We start from the raw sequence: 19,539 nt of genomic DNA, 5'->3' as shown, positions 1-19,539 counted from the left end.
GAGTTCATTTTAATGCCAACACACAACCACATGCACACCCAATTCTGAGGCATGACACTGTCAGGCACACGTTAACTGCCTCAGTGTCACTGCCATATTAGCTAGCTGCTAGCGACTAGAATGGCAAGCAGCCCATCATTATACAACATTGATAAAGCACTTTAGTTTAACAGCAAACAAATAAACAGGTAGCTGTTGGTAAAACAGCTCTAATGCTCAGCAAGTCCGGTGGCTAAAACAGAGTTCAATGTAAGAACGCGTCCTGATAGCACGAAGGCTAGCCGGTGGGCCTAAAGAACAGCGATAAACCTAACACTTTATTATGGAGTCATTATGTGTTGAAATCACACAATAATCATATCAAACGGATCCTAAGAACATATACTTTAGGTTATCCGTGTTGGTATAGAGTGATGATACTGTAAAATTAGAGATGAAAACAGATGTGTTTTCCTTCTACGGTATGGAAACGGGGCCATTCTTACCTTTGCTACGAAAAAGACCGACTTCCGGGGAAGTTACGTATATAAGGACGCGCCGACGTAAACAGCGTTCCAAGGTTTTCATGGTCTTTGTAGTCCAAATAAAATCACGTTGAAGGCGCTGTCTTGCTGTCTATTTATATATAAATATATATTTGTTTTCTTCTTTTATTTTATGGTTTATGCATATTTGATGCCAAATCCCTTAGACTTAGAGAACACATTAAACAAAAAATACTTGTTTATTTTAGCTTTCATATACTATTTATAAATGAAGATTTAGAAGATAAAAAAGTTAGTCAGTTGTCAGGGATATACCAGAATATATATTTTATATTATTTTAATATAAACTTTATTCCAGACACACAGCGGTTTCAAAGTAAAATCATTAGAATACATCTTTCCACAAAATGTGTTATGGGGACATTGCCAGAACACAGAAATTCTTTCTTAATGTTACTAAAATGAACTTCCCATACTTTATTGGTAATTGATAAGATACCTTTTAGTTCAGCACAATCATGGATGCAAATTACATTTTGGAGTAATTATTCGGCAGCTAAGATTATTCATGTTATTGATGAAGCCATGAAAACAAATGTAATTCTCTATAAAATGGGTTTTAAAGGTGTGTAAAACATTCTGCAGAAACATCAAGGCAGATTTCTGAACAATACAACATATTTAAATATATTGAAAGTTATTCTTTAAATGCAATTGGCTTACTAAACATACTAGTGTATGCCGTACTGCATAGTCATTGACATAGTGTGGTTAACAGAATTATTTTTGACTGAGCCAAAGAAATGAGCAATCATTTAATCTAATATACATCTACATCTATGCATCTAATATAACAACAACATTCCACTTCTTTATTTTTTTATTGAGATTTCTTTTACAGAAATAAAGTCCTTTACTGGCACCTTAATTGTTGGGCACAGATCCTTGATGTACTGTAGCATGATAAACAAAATTCTAAGGCAAAGATGAAATCTAGAGGCATGTTCTTGTCATAAAAATAACCGATTCACTCCGACACAAGACATACAGTACATGAGCCCCCCCAAGCTTACCATGGTTACCCCATACAGAACCCCATACAGAACAAGACAATGTGAGCAAGTTAGCCAGTATTTATACAGTATGTTCATAACGCTTCTGAGCAAAATGGAGTGAGTCGATTTTCAAAATAAATATAGCACTCGTGACAAATGTATCAGTCTGAGGTAATAATAGAAGGAGTTTGAATGCTATTGCTGTTATGTGTCAGGAAAAACAGCCATTAGAGCACGAGATGTGAGGAGATGAGGGTGATTTTATAGGTTGTGTAAAAAACATTTTGGTGCCAATATTGTTAGTATGGGTCAATGGGTCAATACATAATGTTCTTCTGTGAGTGGACGGTGTAGTCTTGGTCTTCTCTGATGTGATATATTCTTCAAGGCACAAACAGTGGTAGTAGAAGTTTGCTCACTGAGTGTTTTCCAGGATGATGGCAATGCCTTGGCCACCACCAATACAGGCAGAACCAATAGCGTACTTTCCACCTCGTCGCCTGTAGGAAAGGGGGAAAAAAACTGATATTACTATGAGCCGTTGCACGACTGAAAAATGGTACATTGTTGGGATGTACTTCAGTACAGGTACAGCATGTGCTGGGAATGACAAGGACACCTGAGCTCGTGAGCCAGGTGGGCAGTGATGCGTGCTCCAGATGCCCCAAGAGGATGTCCAATGGCGATAGCTCCACCATTCACATTGGTTTTCTCTAGGTCCAGTCCAAGGGCTTTTGAAACTGCTAGGAATTGGGGAGCAAACGCCTCGTTCACCTGTACAAAGCAGAAGGAGATTCTGAGGACCTTCATAATCACTCCCAGAACATTAATGTAGGTGAAAGGTACTGTGTATGTACAGTAACTGAAGTAAACTGAAGTAGCTAGCAAGTTAGGAATCTGTTCAGAATCAGTTGCCTCAAGAAGTTTTGGCCTTACCTCCACAAGATCCATGTCGTTGATAGAAAGGCCAGCTTTTTTAAGAGCTTCTGTGATGGCTGGAACTGGGCCTATTTAATAAAAGATTAGAGCGAGTTACAGACACAAAGCGGACCTAAAATGTAATTTTTCGTTCAGATCAATACATTTGGATGTTTTTCTTAAAGGTTGTGGCTCCAAAACCGGTAACCAATTGATACAAGCTCTGAATCTGGTCATTTAAGGTCACACAATGTCATTTGCTCACTGCCCTCCCAAATACTACCCTGACCTTGTCCTTAACCATACCAAACCCATGACTAACCATCTCTAAATGAATGCTCAAACATAAACATTTCAATGGTATACCTCTCATCAGGTCAGCCTCACACAGCTTTGACGGTTTGCGTAATGCATTATGTGTATGATGCTGCCTGTTCCCCATGGTCACTGAACTAAATATTGGATCTGATCGCAACAAGCCACACAATATTCCCAAGATTTTCATACTAAAATGGCTTTTTTCAGAGAGACAAATCAAGAGAAAATCTACTTTATTATCAACCTTTCTCTAACCTAGCAACAAACTCTCGAGGGATTCAACCCTAGTAAACATTGGACATTCACGAGATTTGTCGTCAGATGCCGCACTTAGAAGGCCATTTGTAGGATTTGTGTACCGCCGCTAGTGGCTACAATCGGGTCGAGATGGTGTATATTCATAAATTAACCATCTTTGCTACAGCAAACAAGACTCACCAATTCCCATGATGCTTGGGTCACATCCTGACACATGATAGGCCACTATTCTGGCCAATGGAGAGAGCTTATGTTCTTTCACAGCATCCTCACTGGCAATCACCACAGCAGCGGCCCCATCAGATACTCCCTGGAGACGTGGAAAAGGAATTTGTGTTTTCTAATTGCAGCTATAATGTATATCATCATGCACAAGTGCATTTAAGAATCATTATTAGCAGTGTGTTTTGAAAGTCTAAATTGTGATCCAAATGGAAAAAAGGAATACACTCCACCCAAGACAAGTCAAACATTGCAGTTCCGTAATATTAGTTAGAACTTAGGCCATTCAATTTTCGAACAGCATTGGTGTAAAAAAAAAAAATAATATAATATTTTGAGTTCTGTTGGGATGAGTAAGATTTAGTGTTCTGTGCTCACTGATGCATTGGCAGCGGTAACAGTTCCTCCCTTCTTGAAGACTGGAGCAAGCTTAGCCATCTGTTCCAATGTGGTCTGGGGACGAGGGTGTTCATCATGTGTCATAGGCACCTTGCCCTTCTTGGCCTTCACGTCGATGGGTGCAATTTCTGCTGTATAATGACCTGCCTCATGAGCTGCAGATAGACAAAGATAAAAATGAAGATAAAAATGTAACTAGTTTGGATGCATGCATAGTATTCATATTGCGTGTGTGTGTGTGTGTGTGTGTGTGTGTGTGTGTGTGTGTGTGTGTGTGTGTGTGTGTGTGTGTGTGTGTGTGTGTGTGTAAATTACTGGATAAAGTAGCTGAGCTAGACCAGGAAGAAACTTAAATGAATGCCCTGCTACAGCATCAGACAAAAGACTATTGGATTCCTTGTAACATGTTATTTTTACCATTTCCTGAAAAGTAACAGTTTTGTTAACTCCTGAGAGATGATACAGTATACCGTATGTGTACAGTAATCTGACAACATAACTATTGGTAATGTAGCTGCACAGACCTGCCTTCCACCTCTGTTGGGTCTGGTGTGCAAACTTGTCGCACTCTTCTCTGGTGATCTGGTATTTCTCTGCCAGGTTTTCTGCTGTAATGCCCATAGGGATCTTGATGTGCAGGTCCGTGAGCCCTGCCCACAGTGTGTCCTCCAGCTGTGAAAGTTTAAACACAACCACATTTCTATAGCCTGGTGGCAGCCAAGGTAGACATCTGTCTGAAACAGGCAAGCTTCATTACAATGTTAGAAGTTGGAGTTTTCATGTAATACAATTATGTTCATGTCCACACCAAGTCCTATCTAAAATCCTACCTATAGTGGAGATTTAAGGAAATTTGCAAAAAACAACAACAACAAAATCACAAACCTTGAGGTCAAATCCAAACCTGGTGCCAAATCTTATGTTGCGAACCGCGTAGGGTGCCTGGCTCATACTCTCTGATCCACCACACAAGACAACCTCTGATTCTTTTAGGCAGATCTCCTACAAACACATATCATTATAATTATAATCAGAACTTGGGTTTACTCTATAACAGACCACACCACCTTGGTAGTAGCATCCGTTGCCCCCCACCTCTCCTTTTTCTTTAAATATACCTTTCGCTGCTACTGAGCTGATAGGTATACTATGTCTTACTGATGAATTGAGTACAACGTGTTATCCTTTTAGCATTATAACTTTTATAATGCTCATGAAAGTGGAATAAATCATTGTTTTGATAAACTGTTTTTTCCCCCTTCTCCCCACTGCCAATTTCCCCTGTGTACAGTATATATATAGTCCATGTCACTGCCAACTCCTACAGTCTACATGTTGTTCTTGGGAAGAGTGCAGTCAATCACTTCTCCTCTGATACACGTCGTCATCGTGTCTGCATCGTGAACAGGTGCCACGACTAACCCAACTTGTAGGAGTTGCTAGTGCTGTGACATAAGACGGCCAATTTTATTCCTTGGGACAGAGTGACCCCCTTACAGGCGGCAATCTCATTCGGAGCCAAAGCATTAACAATGTGCCGGTAGAACATCTGTTAATGGCAAAGCTTACCTGAGCACCATTGATTATGGACTGAAAACCAGATCCACACAGCCTATTCACAGTAAGAGCAGGTACCGGGATTGGCACGCCACACCTGAGACCCACATGGCGTGCAATGTAAGGTGCATCTGCTGAGCTCTGAAACAGAACGATAAGCACAACATTAATCCAGAGAAGTAAAAACATGAGATCAAAACAGAAGAGACAGGAGAAGGGAGTGTCGCAAGCAGTGTCGCAAGCATTACAATTCATATAGAAATCAAACCTGGACAGCAGGTTGAAGTTACACTTTATGGTAATTTGGTCACAATCGTAATGGTTTGCAAGATGATTTATATCATTATATTTTTTTAATTATTTTTAACCTAAAACTAGACTGGATCTAGAAATGGGATCTCAATCAATTTCCATTCATTTTTAAGGATATCATGTGGAATTGAATACCTGATGGACTGTTTGATTTACTGTACCTGCATGACATTCCCCATAATGACACTGTTGACGAGTTCTGGGGCCACACCCCCTGCTGCCAGGGCCGCCTTGGCAGCATGCTCAGCCAGATCAGTGGCACTGTGGTCCTTCAGCACGCCACCATACGTACCGAAAGGAGTGCGCTTGGCAGATACAATAAATACACCTGAGGAGAGACAGAGAGGCAGCTACTGAAGAAATGTGTGTATGTTTAACCAACCACTCTCAGTCTGGCGTCCCTATTTTGGGAAATTTTCAGCACTTTTCAAGAATCTAGAATCTCCAAAAACTGCGGAAATCGCAGATCTACAAGCTCACAATGCGTAATAGACCGGCTACTTTTGCATGACACTCTCATAAGAAAACATAGTTGGCTATTTGCATTGCTATTTTTCTTGCATTTTCATTTCCTATTTTACCTTTTTGTCTTATTTCATTTATTTGTTATCCACTGTTGAAGAGGAATTAAAAGCTGTGCTACAAGCTGCAGTATATGTGACAAGAAACACCCTTGAACCTTGAATATAGCCTACTGTGCACACCATAATATATTGGCAGTCATGAGTGCACCGTAGCACTCTGATTTAATGATATACCATGTATGTGAGATACTACAAGCTCATAAATGTAACAAGTTCATAATAACACACTGGTTTGATGGTCAGATATACCATGTATGTGTAAGAAATCATCATCTCATAAAAATTACAAATGTGATATAAACACTTTGTATCCTAGTGGCTGTGAGAAGTAAATCATTGATCCAGTGTGCTGTGTTATCATTATTTATTTGTGCTATTTAATATGTACATGCTTGTAAGAGTGACTGAAACCCCATCTACACTGTCTGTGAAGTAAAATAAGGTACAGAGAAATTATGAAAAAAAAAATTAAGATGGCCTAATTTAACTTGAAAGTTGTCATTTTTCAAACACATGGGTTTAATAGCTAAAGTTTATGATAAGAGTTCATTCAGGCGGGTAAAAAAAGTCACCTTTAACCTATATTTCCAAATCATACATCATGCAGACAATCATAATGTTCTTATATATATTTATATAATGGTCTTGCATTATATGCATTAACATGAATGAACAGTGAACACACAAAGAAAGCAACACATTATTCGAGCTCCAGTAAAATGTGTTAAAACCTTATTTACCTCTGAGAAGCGACATGATGTTGATTCCAGTCTATGGATGTATTGTATAATAATAAGTAGACTTTAGACTTTAAAACGTCAAACACAGTACGCGCGTCTCGACGGTCTCGACTAACCAAACGCCTTCACCTTTCGCCTAAATACTGATATGTTGAAGTGTGTTTGTATACACTGAAAATGAGATTCGACAAGAAAATCTGAAATGCCAAGCTTTCGCGTCTGCAAAATAAAGTAATTTCCTCCCTATTTGCTATACAAACAAATCAATGTATTTTTTATTTATTTATTGTCTTTAACGAAATGGTTAATATTTATTTTCTTTAACAAAATAGTCGAAAGTAGCTACACGAAATCTGTCGATAGCGTCATATTCATGCGCCATGCCATCCATCTGATTCTCCGTCGCATCGCAGCTGAACTGTCAGAGGAGACATGCAGGGGACACTATTATGAGATTAGACTTTTCCCCGTCAGAGATACATATTATAGTCATAATATACCATTTGTACTGTTCCAGTAAATAGGAAACAATGTCGCTTTCTTTATCACGGTCTCTGTGCACGATATTATCCCGTCATTGCACTCCCTCAAGGTACGTAGAGCAATGTTTACAGTACAGTACTGCAGCGGCCATCATGTTTTGATTGATTGATTGATTGATTGATTGAAGACTTTATTAGAAGTTTGCATAGGAAAAGGTACAGTTCCATGACGGTACAGTTCACTGGTATAAGGTCTACTAAAAGGAGATCCTAGAAAAGACTAAGCTTATTTCCACAGGAAACCATTAAAGTATCTCATATAACATTGAATTGAATTCTCATATAACATTGATTCGCATGGCTATGTTTACAGCAACATGATGACATTGGACAACTATTATCTTTTTTTTTTAGTTTTTTGATTGATTAAATGATTTTAAATAAAATATATGGCTAGTATATTACTAGGGGCTTGGGGTCCAGTCCAGAATGAATTACTTTATTAATTTGTGTGGCCTTTAAACTAAAGCAAAATCCCTTTTATTAAACCTCTGAGAGGATAAACATCTTCACATGACGGGTCTGTATTATTTTACAGGTTTCTGAAAGGAGAAACTTCCCATGCGATACAAAATCCTTGGTTTGCATCGGTACTGACACTGAAGACCTCTGCTCCACTATGGTGTGTGTTCCGGATAGTATGGATGAGTGAGCTGTTACAGTCAAATAATACATTATAACATTTTAGTTTTTCTCTCCATGGCGGATGCATGTGCTTTCAAATAAAATGATTTCTCCATCATAAGGGGGGAGCCACTCAAAAAGAAGAAGAAATCGGATCCCAGAAGAGATCAGTTGATGAGAGAGAGGCTGAGGAAGAAGCTCAAGAAAATGGAGAGAGTTCCACCTGAGCTTATCCCCATAGAAGACTTCATCATTCCGATCAAATGCATGGATGAAACAAGGTGCAGTTCCCTTTCTCTTATTTTTGTCAGGCAAAACAAATGTCCTAATTTATTTGTCATACAAAGCTCATATTTTTGGTTGTATTTTGTTTTTGTGTCTATCCCAAAGGGTACGCTCTGCACCCCAGCTCTCCTTTGAGGAGACCGAACAGCGAGCTCTGCTACTCAAGGAGTGGTCCCGTTACAAACAGGTACGCTGACTTTGTACATTGGGGAGAGTGTTTTTTGCAGTTCTTTCAGTCCGAGTGTATCAAAAAGGCAACTGGGTTAAGGCAGCGGAAGCTTGTGATTGGCTGCACGGAGGTGCATGCCGAAAGTCGGGGGGACGGAGATACACCTAAATCTAACCTTAACCCTAACCTTAACCTCAGTAAAACTTACGCTGGTGAATGCTAACCTGCCGAATGTTAAACTGGTCGGACCAACGGTGCTTAACCCAGTTGTTTTTTTGATACACTCGGACTCAAAGACCTGCAAAAAAACACTCATCCTTGTACATTGCAGCTCCATCTTTGTTGAAAGTGATTCTCAAGCCTTTTCATTTCAAGACCCCACTTCGAAAAGTTGACCATCATCTAAAGGTTTTCAATTCTGTGCTATTATTTCTAGACGACATTCAAATGTGCCTGTCTGTCTGTCTCTACTGCTTGCAGATGCAGCACATAGCTGAAATGGAGGCTGTTGAATTTGCTCTGGAAGCTCAGAGGGAGGCTCTGGAGGAACTGAAGCTCGAGTCTGAGGAGCTGTACCAGGAAGCTCTGAAGCCTGACCCCCTTCTTTTTCCATTCAGTCACGAGGGACCCAGCTATACGGCACCAAAGGCCAAGCACGAAGCACCCGACGGCAAATACAATGACATTACCAGAGTCTACACTCAGTAAGGAATGGGGATCAACACACTTAAACCCTATGTTCCTTGTTTGGCCAGAGTCCTCCGGGGCTCTGTACTAGGCCAACTTCTTTTTTCCCTCTACACCAAAACTGTAGCTGAAAAAATAGCTATAAGTATGAAGCTCGATGTTACTCGTCTTGTCACAGATTTGCATCAAATGTGTGAATTCTTGACTCATTGAAATGTTGAATGACACAAGCTGTTTTTTCTGCATTCATACACCTGTATAAAATAGTAATACAAACATTTACATTTGTTTTTATTAAGCTTTTCTTAAATTTCTGTAATACATATAATGCAACAATAAAAGACAGCTTGTGAGTCAATCTGCTTGTGCTTCCATTTACTTGATATTTAGGCAATATGTGGAGGAAGAGAATAGCTTCAAACTATTCATCTTGTATTTCCATCAACAGAATGTATGTAACATCACACTAGCATTGACATCATCCTTCAGAACCAGATGCTATTTTGGGAAGTGTAATCCATCTTCTTGACGTGTCACATTGACATGTCACTTATCTGGATTATGTCTTCATTATTTAGCTGGATTACGATTGCACTTGGCATTAAATTCAAACCAAGTCAGCACCACAGAAGCAGAGGTCATTGACATTCACACTTTGCTATACACAATTATCAGTGTCATAACAAACTGACAAAGGACACCTGGTCTTACATGTTTTGCTTCATGGATTTCAACAAAAACAAAAAAATGTTTTTAATATATCAAGCTTCCTGCCTACCTTTTTACATTATGTACTAATACTAGTTGAATCCACAGATGGGTGAACATTTTAAGCAAAAGCCAGAATGAAGTTTGCTATTTTGATACTGGTGGTGGATGTCTAACACATAGGTCCAAAATCTCCATAAGATGTTTAACTGGGTTGAGAAGATCTGGCAACAAATGCTTTACATAATTTAGATACTCATCAGACCATTCAGTGACCACTTGTGCCCTGTGGATTGTCATCACAGAAGAGACCACTCCCTTCAGGATAGAGGTGCTGAAGTGCATCATAGGCTGAAGATGGTGATCCACAGATATAAAAAGCTAGATACCTCATCCGCCGCTGCAGTTCATTGGCACGTAAAACAGGACTGGCAGAACTGTGGAAGGCACCCTGCCCCCTGCAGTGGGAAAGAGGGAGTCCTGCATCTGATTGGCCTACCAAGCATCCCATTCTGTGACGCACAAGGAAGCGTCCTTCAGAATTCCGGAAGCATGCCAGTCCTCTTTAACCAATGCACCAGAGCCGGAGGAGGAGTCTACCTTATGTCCATGTGTAGACAAATTTAGCCTCTCAATGTTAAAGGCACTTTGGCCTGACCACTATGGAGTCAAGATGTTGACGCTTTTCCACTTGTATGATGGTACTGGCTCAATTTGACAACTCACTCACTTTTGGTACAACTGCAATTGGTACCCCTGAATTCCCCCACGTGGCTCAATACAGGTCTATCTATCTAGTACTTATTTATTTAATTTCCACTGCAGATAGTACTCCCATAATGTATATGAACATCACAGGAGAGCGCTAAAGAAATACAGCAACTTGTTTGGAAATCATCTCTATTTCACCTGTGTACAGTCCACAAAAAAGTGTTTCTGACTGATTTTAGGTTTACTTGCAAGTTGGAACCCCAATGGAGGAGATCCCCAAAAAGTATCAGGTACAAGCAGAGTTTAGTCGAACTGAACATGAGTAGCATTGACGGGAAAAGTGCCAATGAATGGAGTATTCAGGAGTCCTGAGACTTTTCTTGGTTTAGGGGCATATGCCAGTCTCTGGGGGGCTCTTGTCTCAATTCCCAAATAGGTGTAACCTTTCTCTGCTCTTCCACCCTATGTCTTTCACTCTTCAGTAATGCCTCCTGCACAGAAAAAAAAAACAAAGGATCTCTTTAAATCACAAATTGCTTTTTTTAGAGCACATAAGCAGGGACTACAAACAAGGACAACAAACAAATATCTCTCATTTTAAAAACTATGTTTCATTGTTGAATTGGATTTGGTATTAAAGAGAATAGAGTTGTGCATGTGCATTTATAATGTAATAATATAAGAGAAAGACATTCCTGAAAATTCACTGATTTATGTATTAGCAGACATCTCTATTGGCTGTACCTTGGCCTCTGTGCTTCTGTGTTTCTCCCATTCTCTGCAATTGCTGTAGTCTTCTTTCCACTGTTGACAGGATGGTGATGTACCATAAGCATAATAGTGGTGGAAACGGTGCAACAGGCTTTTACAGTGTCTGAACTCACTCCAGTAATCATCACAGACACGAGGTGGCTGAGGACAGACAAGAGACAGAATTAGATTTAGGTCAAGAACAGAAAAACAAATACAGGATTGATCTAAAGAACATGCTGAAATGAGCCAACTGCAACACATGCTAAAATACATGGATAGAACTTGTAGTGTTAAACATTCATTCAGACAATCATACATTTAACGTTGTAATGATTAATTATTAAGATATGCTTCCATAGATAAAACAGGTCTGGTCAATAGCTTGGTGTGTCGTTCTCAGGTATTACTGTCAGGTTACATTAGCCAATTACTAGCATAGTTAGCTAGACATCAAGCTGCTGTTTGTTATGCTTTACACAAGTTAATTTCTTTGCAACTCTAGTCAAAATTATTAGACATCCTTTGGCGAGTCTGTTAGAGATAAAGTGTCCAATGTGACATTGCATTTCTTATTTATATTTTAATACTTGCCCTCCAGGTTGCTCTTTCGCTCCCCTCCATTGCCGTCGTGTGGATGACGTAGTCGCGTAGAGGCGTGTCCAGGCTAAGGGACTCCTCTAGAAATAAATTATAACTTCCAGGAGAGGGCGCTAATATTCGGACGTTATGTCTCTCACCGTCCGAATATTAGCGCCCTCTCCTGGAAATTATAATTTATGGCTAGCAGAATATGAATATGCGAAGCCACTTTGAGGTTCTGTTCGATAACTTATCTGTGATGGACCGAGACTCGATACTGTTCAACTGTTGTAACCTACTGGTTTAAAGATGTATTGCTGACACTCATGTTATATATGATGTCACCTTATCAGCCAGCTATACCCATATGGATTTGTCATGACGTGTACTTTGATTATAATAAATATCGTATTGGGTAACCATAGCAATCTGATACCAGTGTGTGTGTGTGTGTGTGTGTGTGTGTGTGTGTGTTAAGATCTGTTTATTTGACAGGGACCGTGCTCATTAATGGACATGTCAGTTTTCACTTCAATGTAAATGAGCCAGAGTTAGCCCGCCGTGGGCTAATTTTCATCTGTAGTCCCTGGTGGTGATCAACCCCCCCAATCCAACCCTTGATGCTGAGTGCCAAGCAGGGAGGCATCGGGTCCCATTTTTATAGTCTTTGGTATGACCCGGCCAGGGAATTGAACCCCCGACCTCCCAGTCTCAGGGCGGACACTCTAACCACAAGGCCACTGAGCTGGGTGTGTGTGTGTGTGTGTGTGTGTGTGTGTGTGTGTGTGTGTGTGTGTGTGTGTGTGTGTGTGTGTGTGTGTGTGTGTGTGTGTGTGTGTGTGTGTGTGTGTGTGTGTGTGTCTCTGTCTGTCTGTCTGGACCAAAACATTGGTAATCTATCTCAGACATCAATGAAAGAAAAACACAAGTATATGAATCCAAAACACTTTATTTAATCTATAAATAAACCAAGCAAAGGTAATTTTGTAACAATATTCCTGACTTGGGAGAACAATCAGGTCCCGAATCTCGAAAAAAGCCATCAAACAAAGATCACTTCACACAAAACAAAAGAACAGTAAAGGGCATTCACAAAATAACTGAACATTTACCCTTTTAAGAGAGATTAAGAAAAACAAATCACCAATTAGTTTGAGGTGCAAAACTGGAAAAGTAATTCAAATTTAGCTACAAAAAGATCATGGCTAACAGATTTGTGGTGGTGGCAGAATTATTCTGTCCAGGAGCAAACCAGTGACCATAGATTCTTACGATTATAAATTAGTTGTGCTACAGTTTGCACAGTTTCCCAGTCCTTTTATACATGTTTGGGGAATTAAGTGGATAATAATATAATCCCAGCAGGATCGCAAACCCGCAACATCCAAGGGACAGAAAAATATAATCCCAGCTCCTTAAAGGCTAGTTTATTTTTGTTACAGTGGATGTAGGACAGATACTGTATTGTGATCTTGTGTAAACCACTCTTCTGCCGATTCATTCTTCAAGGTTTTCTACCCTTTTTGCGTAGTGACTGTCCTTCACCAGAGAAGGCAATGAATCTGCTCATAGCGTCATCCTGAAAGTAACAATGAGATACAAATGTAGACATATTCTGCATACAAAATATTAAATATAATTGTTTCATATTCATTTCAGTACTTACATCATCTAGCATTTTCTTGGGCAGGGGCCTTGAGTTTCTGATGAAGGTGATCCTGCCCACTTTGTATTCATAGTTAGGAATTCCTCTGTGTGAAAGAAGTTAGTAGGCTGATTTAGAGCAGAGATCACAAGTGTAATACATAATGTTAACAGATTTGTAGTAGACAAAGATGAGAGAACTGAGAGTAATATGCCAAGATAATATTTAAGATGCAAAGTCTGTCGGGCAGAAACCAGCCATCTAAAATGTTCAACCTTTTTATTGTTTTTATAAATCAATGCTATTGAACGCCCTTTACGTCTGTGTGTGGGTTTTACATATATTGAACCAATGAAAAGTATTAAAAGTTGTGTAATTGTTTCTCCTTAAATTTAGAATAGAGCCTTTGTTCTACTCCTCCCACCCAACACTCCCCGCTGCTGACAGGTACCGCCACAACTCGTGGGAGTATGTGCAATGACCATTATCACCCTCCCCACAGATATAAAGAGCGAGATGCCTCGTTCGCCTCTGCAGTTAATTGGAGCGATGTGCAAAAGTTCTAGTCCGGACTTCCTGGAAAAACTAAGGGAACGCTGTCAGTCAAAGTGACTACTGGCCAATCACAGCGTGTCTTTTCCGGGACTTATCCAAGGACTACAATTCAATTCAACAGAGCCAGTTCCGATGTTGCGCTGCTCAGCTGTTCTTACAGGCTGCATACGTAAAGACCAGCCCCCACCTGCCTCTGATTGGCTTACCGACTTCCTTATGTGTGACGCACGCGGAAGCAATGAACACGAAAGCGATGAAGATTCCCTTAGTTGCTCAATGCATATGCCCCCTAGCCGAAGGAGGCGTCTACCTTTCTATGTCTATGACCCTCCCTACCCGGCTTCCGTCCCCCAACAAGGCTGTGTCTACTCGTGTAGACAAAGCGGGATGCACCACAGTGGATTTGAACCCACAACCTCTGTGGTGGTGGGCAGGGACTTTACCACTGACTGCGCCACCCGAGCAACTATTCTCTGACTAAACTTCCTAACTCCATTGGATCCTCAAACTGTTGGTGAAACCACCTAACTCTAACTTTGGACCTGGGTAAAGTGATGATAATATAAGGACACATTCAAGTATCTGATAATGTATAAAGTCACCATAACAACTTTGATGAGGCAGGATTGTTTTTTCATTTCCTGAAAAGTAGCTGGTTTCTGCCCAACAGTAGAGATATCTTACTTTTACTAGTCCCAGCATCTTGTTCCTTTACTCCCATAGCGCTATGTGACAAATGTTCATTTTGCATTTAACTTGCAGAAATAAATTAATAACAAAACTGTACAGTTGAAATGTCTTCTAACCTTTTAATATCACTTGGGTCAATAGGTGCAGGGCTGGGCTCAATGCCCTTCAATTTGCCATCCAACCGATTACCAGAGCCAGTGAAAGCCTGAGAATTAAAAAAAGAAAAATGCAAATGTATACAAATGTAACCAGGTGTGACCAACACTGTTCTTTCATGTACATCAGTGCTTTTCAGGAACAGCAGAAGAGAGAACATTGCTAAAATATATCCGTACAAAAGTATATACGCACTCTGAATCCAATATCCATGTCTGCATAACTGCTGGGATCTGCTTCTTCCTCCTGTCAAAATAGTGAATGTTCTTTCAGAGCATCCGCTGCAAAGCTATTCCAATCAGATTCAGGTACCTTTAATACAACAGTTTCCTAGACAAATAATCTGCTTTGTCCTTACTGTGGGTTCCTCTTGGTGCTGAGGCCGTCTTTCAGGTTCTTTGTAACCCAGTGGAGCATCAAAATCCACCTGAGAAACAGTAAGACTCAAGACTTTGAGACAAAGCAATGTAAAGCTATAGACAAAGTAAAATAATCACATATGAATTCCTCATTTGTTCGTAGTGTTGTATTTAGTAATGAATAGTGATAGACGTGTATGGTGAATCTTACATTCATGTCACACTCAATGATGGATACTGCCTTATCTGGTTTGGTCTCCATTACCCGCAGTTCATAGATCTGAAACAAGTAGCTTATGCTTAATATAAAAATACAATTAAACATTGGACCGGCACTATATAACTGGAATATTTCTAATAGATTTTAAATGTACCTTTTCGTTGTAGTTGATTGCGACAACATCACCTGTTGTCAGGCAGGCGAAGTTTCGAAGGGCGTTTTCCAATCTGGAAAAAATAACACGTTTTTTCCATAGTATCACTTCCACTCACTTCACACAGGTGTTTTTTTTTTGTTTTTCTTCTTTTTTTTATAACAATGATAGTTATATTTAATTGCTAAAATTTTAATATAACTCCTGCCTTTTAATCCGGCTGAAAACGTAATAAATTCATAGTCTGAAACATTAATAAGGTAGTAAACATGGATTAGGTGATCTTGAATATTTCATACACTGCTTTGGGGTTTGTAATGTCCAGGAAATCCGGGCTCTGTGGCTGGAATTTGGAGTAAGTGGCCACCATGAGGTTAACACTTTCTACCTGGACCAGACCACCTTCTTCCAACAGGAGATTCTGCATCATCTGCAAGGAAAATAAACACAACATGTTTATTGCATGCTATGTAACAAGTAATCATACAAGTAATCCCACACATTGTGAGGTTGTAGAGCTGCTATGTTTTACAATATCCTAATAATTTACAACTTGCCCAAAATTATGAAAACAAACACTCCATTTATTCAGAACCATCATATTTTTAACAATATGAGCTCACACAAGCTACAGTCTTACATAATGATGGACATACAGTAGAGCACACAAACACCTTGATGTTTATTATCCACTCACAAAACGTGCATGGATTGTGACGATGGGTTCAGTGAAATGGAGACATCAGTTACAGCAAAATGACCCATTTTCACCACACCTACTGTAAGTTGTGTCACCTCTGTTGTCATTTCTCACCCAGTGTGGTAGGTAGCAGATCCCCTCATCTGCAACAAACTCCAGAACACCACAGTGTGTCAATCTGTCTGAGTTCTTGTTGGTTAATTTGAACAACATTGGATATGTGATGTTAAGTCTGCCTGTAGGGGCAAAGAAGAGTAGGGTGAGACATAGCCCTAGAATGTCTGTGATGTAGTAGAGAATGTCGTCTGTGAGCAGCTCGTGGAAAAGTGGAGATATTTAACAAAACACATGTTTTCTGCCAGAACTTTCGAATGGATATGAAACTAGAGGACAATATCTGAGTCTTAGGAATTAATTATTGGGTGACTAAACATGCAGTGCAGAACACTTTATTGCCGCAGAGATGAGTCTGCGAACCGTGCAAGGATAGGACCGATCTATGGCTGTGTATTTGGAATACATGAAATGTATGTAAGATCACAGACATTATATGGCTAGGTGTGACACAGATATAATGACTTTTGCAGTATGGTACATGAGGTGGTTAAATAAACTACTTACTGAGTTGATCAAGAGCTGAGGGTGGCATTATAACTGTAAAACAACACATAAAGAGAACAATAAATAATGGCAACCATCTATGCATACAATGTAACCAAATGGAGGATTATGGCCTACGTGGGTCCATTTGGGTTTGTACGGTACAGGGTACAGTAATTCAATCAATTACTTTTTCCTCCTTTCTCCACATCAGAGCGGTCGTTGGGACCTGCCAGCATGGACACAGAGAAGCAGCGGTACTGGGTGGAGAAGCGGTTCTGGAAAGCCCGTGGGATCGGGTGGTCGAACATGTTGAAGGAAAACTGTGAACACAACAAACATACAGCTGACCACATGAGCAAAACACAACATTTACGTTTTACACAGCATTGGTTCTCAAAGTGGAGCCTGGGGACCCCCAGGGGGTCCTTGAGGTAGTTCCAGGCCAGGGGGCCCCAAGCTAAATGATAGTTATGACCCAAAAGGACACTATGGGTCTGTAACTCAGAGTGTACAAATGGTGATAGTTAGGAACCAAATGGAGCCTTATGGGTCTGTAACTCAGTCTCAGAGTGTACACATGGAACCAAATGGATATGTCCGAGTTAAATTAACTTGACTTTACAATATAAATTCGGAAATACCAGTCAAACTGGGGGTCCTAGAAATTAAAACGTTTTATTGGGAATCACAGCGAGCTAGAGCCGTAGAAAACCTTCTCTTATCCCTGGGTCCCTGGCTAATAAGTATCAATTTCGGGGTCCTTGACTTGAAAAGATTTGAGAACCACTGTTTTACAGAAATGACTAGTCTTGTTTAGCGTTTAGCCCTGGATTATCATGACGGGGCATCTTTGTTGACTAGCAGCCGTTTGCTAACTGTTCCAAGTACGATCTGCAATATTATCTTGACAACATTTTGTCATTACTTGCCACCAGAATGTCTTTGCGTCAATGCGTGTTTACTCACCATGTTCACAGCGAAGTAAAAGTTTTCTAGACAAATACTCAAGACAAAGCGTGGACCGTTTCTCTCTCTGAAGAAACTGGACGAAAATTCCTAATGTTGTTGTCTTCCGCTTCGTCCCGGAAGTGGATGACCTGACTAAAGGAAGTGACGACATAGGTGGCTGTGGCCATAGAGCTATAAGGCTGTGGCCCGAGATCAGATTCACTGCAGGATGGCTTGGTTCTAGCCGCTTAACATAATTGTTGTTATAAATATTTTTGTAAGTCTATGGGTAAAATGAATGGGAGATTCTTTTAGTGGGACCAATAAACCACATCCGCTGCGATGGGTCTATGCAGATCATACTGGTCATATTGGTCAGGGCAACCATTGATTGATCATTGATTGATTGATTGATTGATTGATTGATTGATAGATTAAGAGTTTATCATTAGCAGTTTGCAATAGAAAAAGGTACAGTTTCATGACAGCAAGAATCACTGGTACAAGGTCAACTAAAAGGAGATCCTAGTAAGCTATATTGAAAGACAGACGGATAGAACACAGTACTTTACATAGGATAACATCAATTACAAAAGCAGAAAAGAGGGGGTGGAAACATGGGGGCTTAGTCTATTTACAATTCTCTATGCATAGCCTATAGATATTTACACACAGGCACAGTTACTTAAAAAAAAGAGGATTTCTGAAACATTTGGTTCCTGCCCTGGCACAAAATATTTTCTGAAGGAGGGTCTGTGGGAAAACACTTTTACTTACTTTTGGGATAGTTGAAAATGTTTTGAGACAAATGATGTTGCCATGAAGCTCCCATTACTGATTACTCCACCTTCAGACTCCCACTCCTTCTCTTTCACAATGAGCCCCCTCACTCTGCCTCTGTTTTCTCCCACTCCTCCATCATCAACCATTCCCAAAGGTGAGGTCAGACCACATCCTACTCAGAGTCCCTCCTCTTGCCTCACCTCTCAGCCAGTATGGCGGAGCCTGAACAGAATCTTAAAATTAGTTAAAAATAAAAACAAACTTCACACCTTCACCATAGGTCTGAGCAGTCATGCAATCTTAAAAATAAAAGCAACTTCACACCATCACCTTAATCACCTTCCACTCCATCTTCTTCCTCATCATCTCTCCCTCTTGGTGACCTGTCTGATCTTCCAATCCTCATCACCTTGAACCATGATACCCACCTCCATCTGCCAATTCCCCCACCTTCTTCACTCAATTCACAATGCACTGAGCTTCCATCCAGCCTCTGGTCAGTCAGTCAGTGGGTGGTCGTGGTTGGGATCGGAGGATGTCCATGGATGCTCGTGTCAGTCCTGTTTTCACATACTATTTCAGCTGAGCTCTGGTTGCGCTCAATGTACTCCTTGCTGATGACCATCTATCTCAAATGCACTATTTGTTCATGCTGATGCTGGGGTTGAATCTGGCTTTGGACCGGTTGGTTGATAACCTCTTGGATGAGGGTGTTGTGTTGTTGCACTCTGCAGGCCTTCATGATTCTCACTATAGCCGCTTTGTGCTCCTCATCTCTGCATTGAAATCTTTTTTTTTTTTTTTTCAATCAAATCCTTT

General features: G+C 40.2%; 4 protein-coding genes across 4 annotated transcripts; 1 reads left to right on the top strand and 3 right to left on the bottom strand.

Annotated features, from left to right (window-relative positions):
* Positions 1-1,453: 1,453 nt before the first annotated feature.
* On the bottom strand, positions 1,454-6,979 carry acaa2 (acetyl-CoA acyltransferase 2). The gene is made up of 10 exons (XM_080738970.1): positions 6,850-6,979; positions 5,687-5,853; positions 5,226-5,354; positions 4,542-4,658; positions 4,181-4,328; positions 3,636-3,811; positions 3,216-3,345; positions 2,478-2,548; positions 2,161-2,315; positions 1,454-2,041 (listed from the first exon to the last, which is right to left on the bottom strand). Exons 1-10 carry the CDS (start codon positions 6,863-6,865, stop codon positions 1,957-1,959), a joined length of 1,194 nt encoding a protein of 397 aa, XP_080595096.1. The 5' UTR covers positions 6,866-6,979; the 3' UTR covers positions 1,454-1,956.
* A 282-nt stretch (positions 6,980-7,261) lies between these two features.
* On the top strand, positions 7,262-9,416 carry mrpl40 (mitochondrial ribosomal protein L40). The gene is made up of 5 exons (XM_080738320.1): positions 7,262-7,441; positions 7,930-8,013; positions 8,138-8,296; positions 8,406-8,487; positions 8,950-9,416. The coding sequence occupies exons 1-5, from the start codon at positions 7,380-7,382 to the stop codon at positions 9,175-9,177; spliced, it is 615 nt and encodes a 204-aa protein (XP_080594446.1). The 5' UTR covers positions 7,262-7,379; the 3' UTR covers positions 9,178-9,416.
* A 198-nt stretch (positions 9,417-9,614) lies between these two features.
* Positions 9,615-11,951, bottom strand: cUnh22orf39 (chromosome Un C22orf39 homolog). Its single transcript, XM_080738321.1, has 3 exons — positions 11,920-11,951; positions 11,320-11,487; positions 9,615-11,066 (listed from the first exon to the last, which is right to left on the bottom strand). Exons 1-3 carry the CDS (start codon positions 11,947-11,949, stop codon positions 10,935-10,937), a joined length of 330 nt encoding a protein of 109 aa, XP_080594447.1. The 5' UTR covers positions 11,950-11,951; the 3' UTR covers positions 9,615-10,934.
* Positions 11,952-12,889: 938 nt separating this feature from the next.
* On the bottom strand, positions 12,890-18,083 carry ufd1l (ubiquitin recognition factor in ER associated degradation 1). The gene is made up of 12 exons (XM_080737961.1): positions 17,956-18,083; positions 17,177-17,309; positions 17,008-17,040; positions 16,501-16,622; positions 15,986-16,116; positions 15,687-15,759; positions 15,524-15,592; positions 15,312-15,380; positions 15,149-15,199; positions 14,914-15,002; positions 13,574-13,658; positions 12,890-13,486 (listed from the first exon to the last, which is right to left on the bottom strand). The coding sequence occupies exons 1-12, from the start codon at positions 17,956-17,958 to the stop codon at positions 13,412-13,414; spliced, it is 933 nt and encodes a 310-aa protein (XP_080594087.1). The 5' UTR covers positions 17,959-18,083; the 3' UTR covers positions 12,890-13,411.
* Between the last annotated feature and the right edge of the window lie 1,456 nt (positions 18,084-19,539).

Source organism: Nannobrachium achirus (assembly GCF_963921795.1).
Source record: "Nannobrachium achirus genome assembly, chromosome: 12".
Classification (NCBI taxonomy): Eukaryota; Metazoa; Chordata; class Actinopteri; order Myctophiformes; family Myctophidae; genus Nannobrachium; species Nannobrachium achirus.
This window is presented reverse-complemented; position numbering and strand designations above follow the sequence as displayed.

What these genes read in the sequence shown, in the direction of transcription:
- mrpl40 (XM_080738320.1), top strand. Translation starts at nt 7,380, where the DNA reads ATGTCGCTTTCTTTATCACGGTCTCTGTGCACGATATTATCCCGTCAT. An exon ending in CGTCATTGCACTCCCTCAAG is followed by an intron (nt 7,442 to 7,929) that starts GTACGTAGAGCA and finishes ATTATTTTACAG; the next exon opens with GTTTCTGAAAGGAGAAACTT. An exon ending in AAATGCATGGATGAAACAAG is followed by an intron (nt 8,297 to 8,405) that starts GTGCAGTTCCCT and finishes TCTATCCCAAAG; the next exon opens with GGTACGCTCTGCACCCCAGC.
- acaa2 (XM_080738970.1), bottom strand. An exon ending in CCAACAGAGGTGGAAGGCAG is followed by an intron (nt 3,812 to 4,180) that starts GTCTGTGCAGCT and finishes GTCTATCTGCAG; the next exon opens with CTCATGAGGCAGGTCATTAT. An exon ending in TTACCGCTGCCAATGCATCA is followed by an intron (nt 3,346 to 3,635) that starts GTGAGCACAGAA and finishes CCACGTCTCCAG; the next exon opens with GGAGTATCTGATGGGGCCGC.
- ufd1l (XM_080737961.1), bottom strand. An exon ending in ATTACAAACCCCAAAGCAGT is followed by an intron (nt 15,760 to 15,985) that starts GTATGAAATATT and finishes TATTTTTTCCAG; the next exon opens with ATTGGAAAACGCCCTTCGAA. An exon ending in CAATCAACTACAACGAAAAG is followed by an intron (nt 15,593 to 15,686) that starts GTACATTTAAAA and finishes TACTTGTTTCAG; the next exon opens with ATCTATGAACTGCGGGTAAT.
- cUnh22orf39 (XM_080738321.1), bottom strand. Translation starts at nt 11,949, where the DNA reads ATGGAGGGGAGCGAAAGAGCAACCTGGAGG. An exon ending in GCGAAAGAGCAACCTGGAGG is followed by an intron (nt 11,488 to 11,919) that starts GCAAGTATTAAA and finishes GTCTGTCCTCAG; the next exon opens with CCACCTCGTGTCTGTGATGA. An exon ending in ACAGAAGCACAGAGGCCAAG is followed by an intron (nt 11,067 to 11,319) that starts GTACAGCCAATA and finishes TTTTCTGTGCAG; the next exon opens with GAGGCATTACTGAAGAGTGA.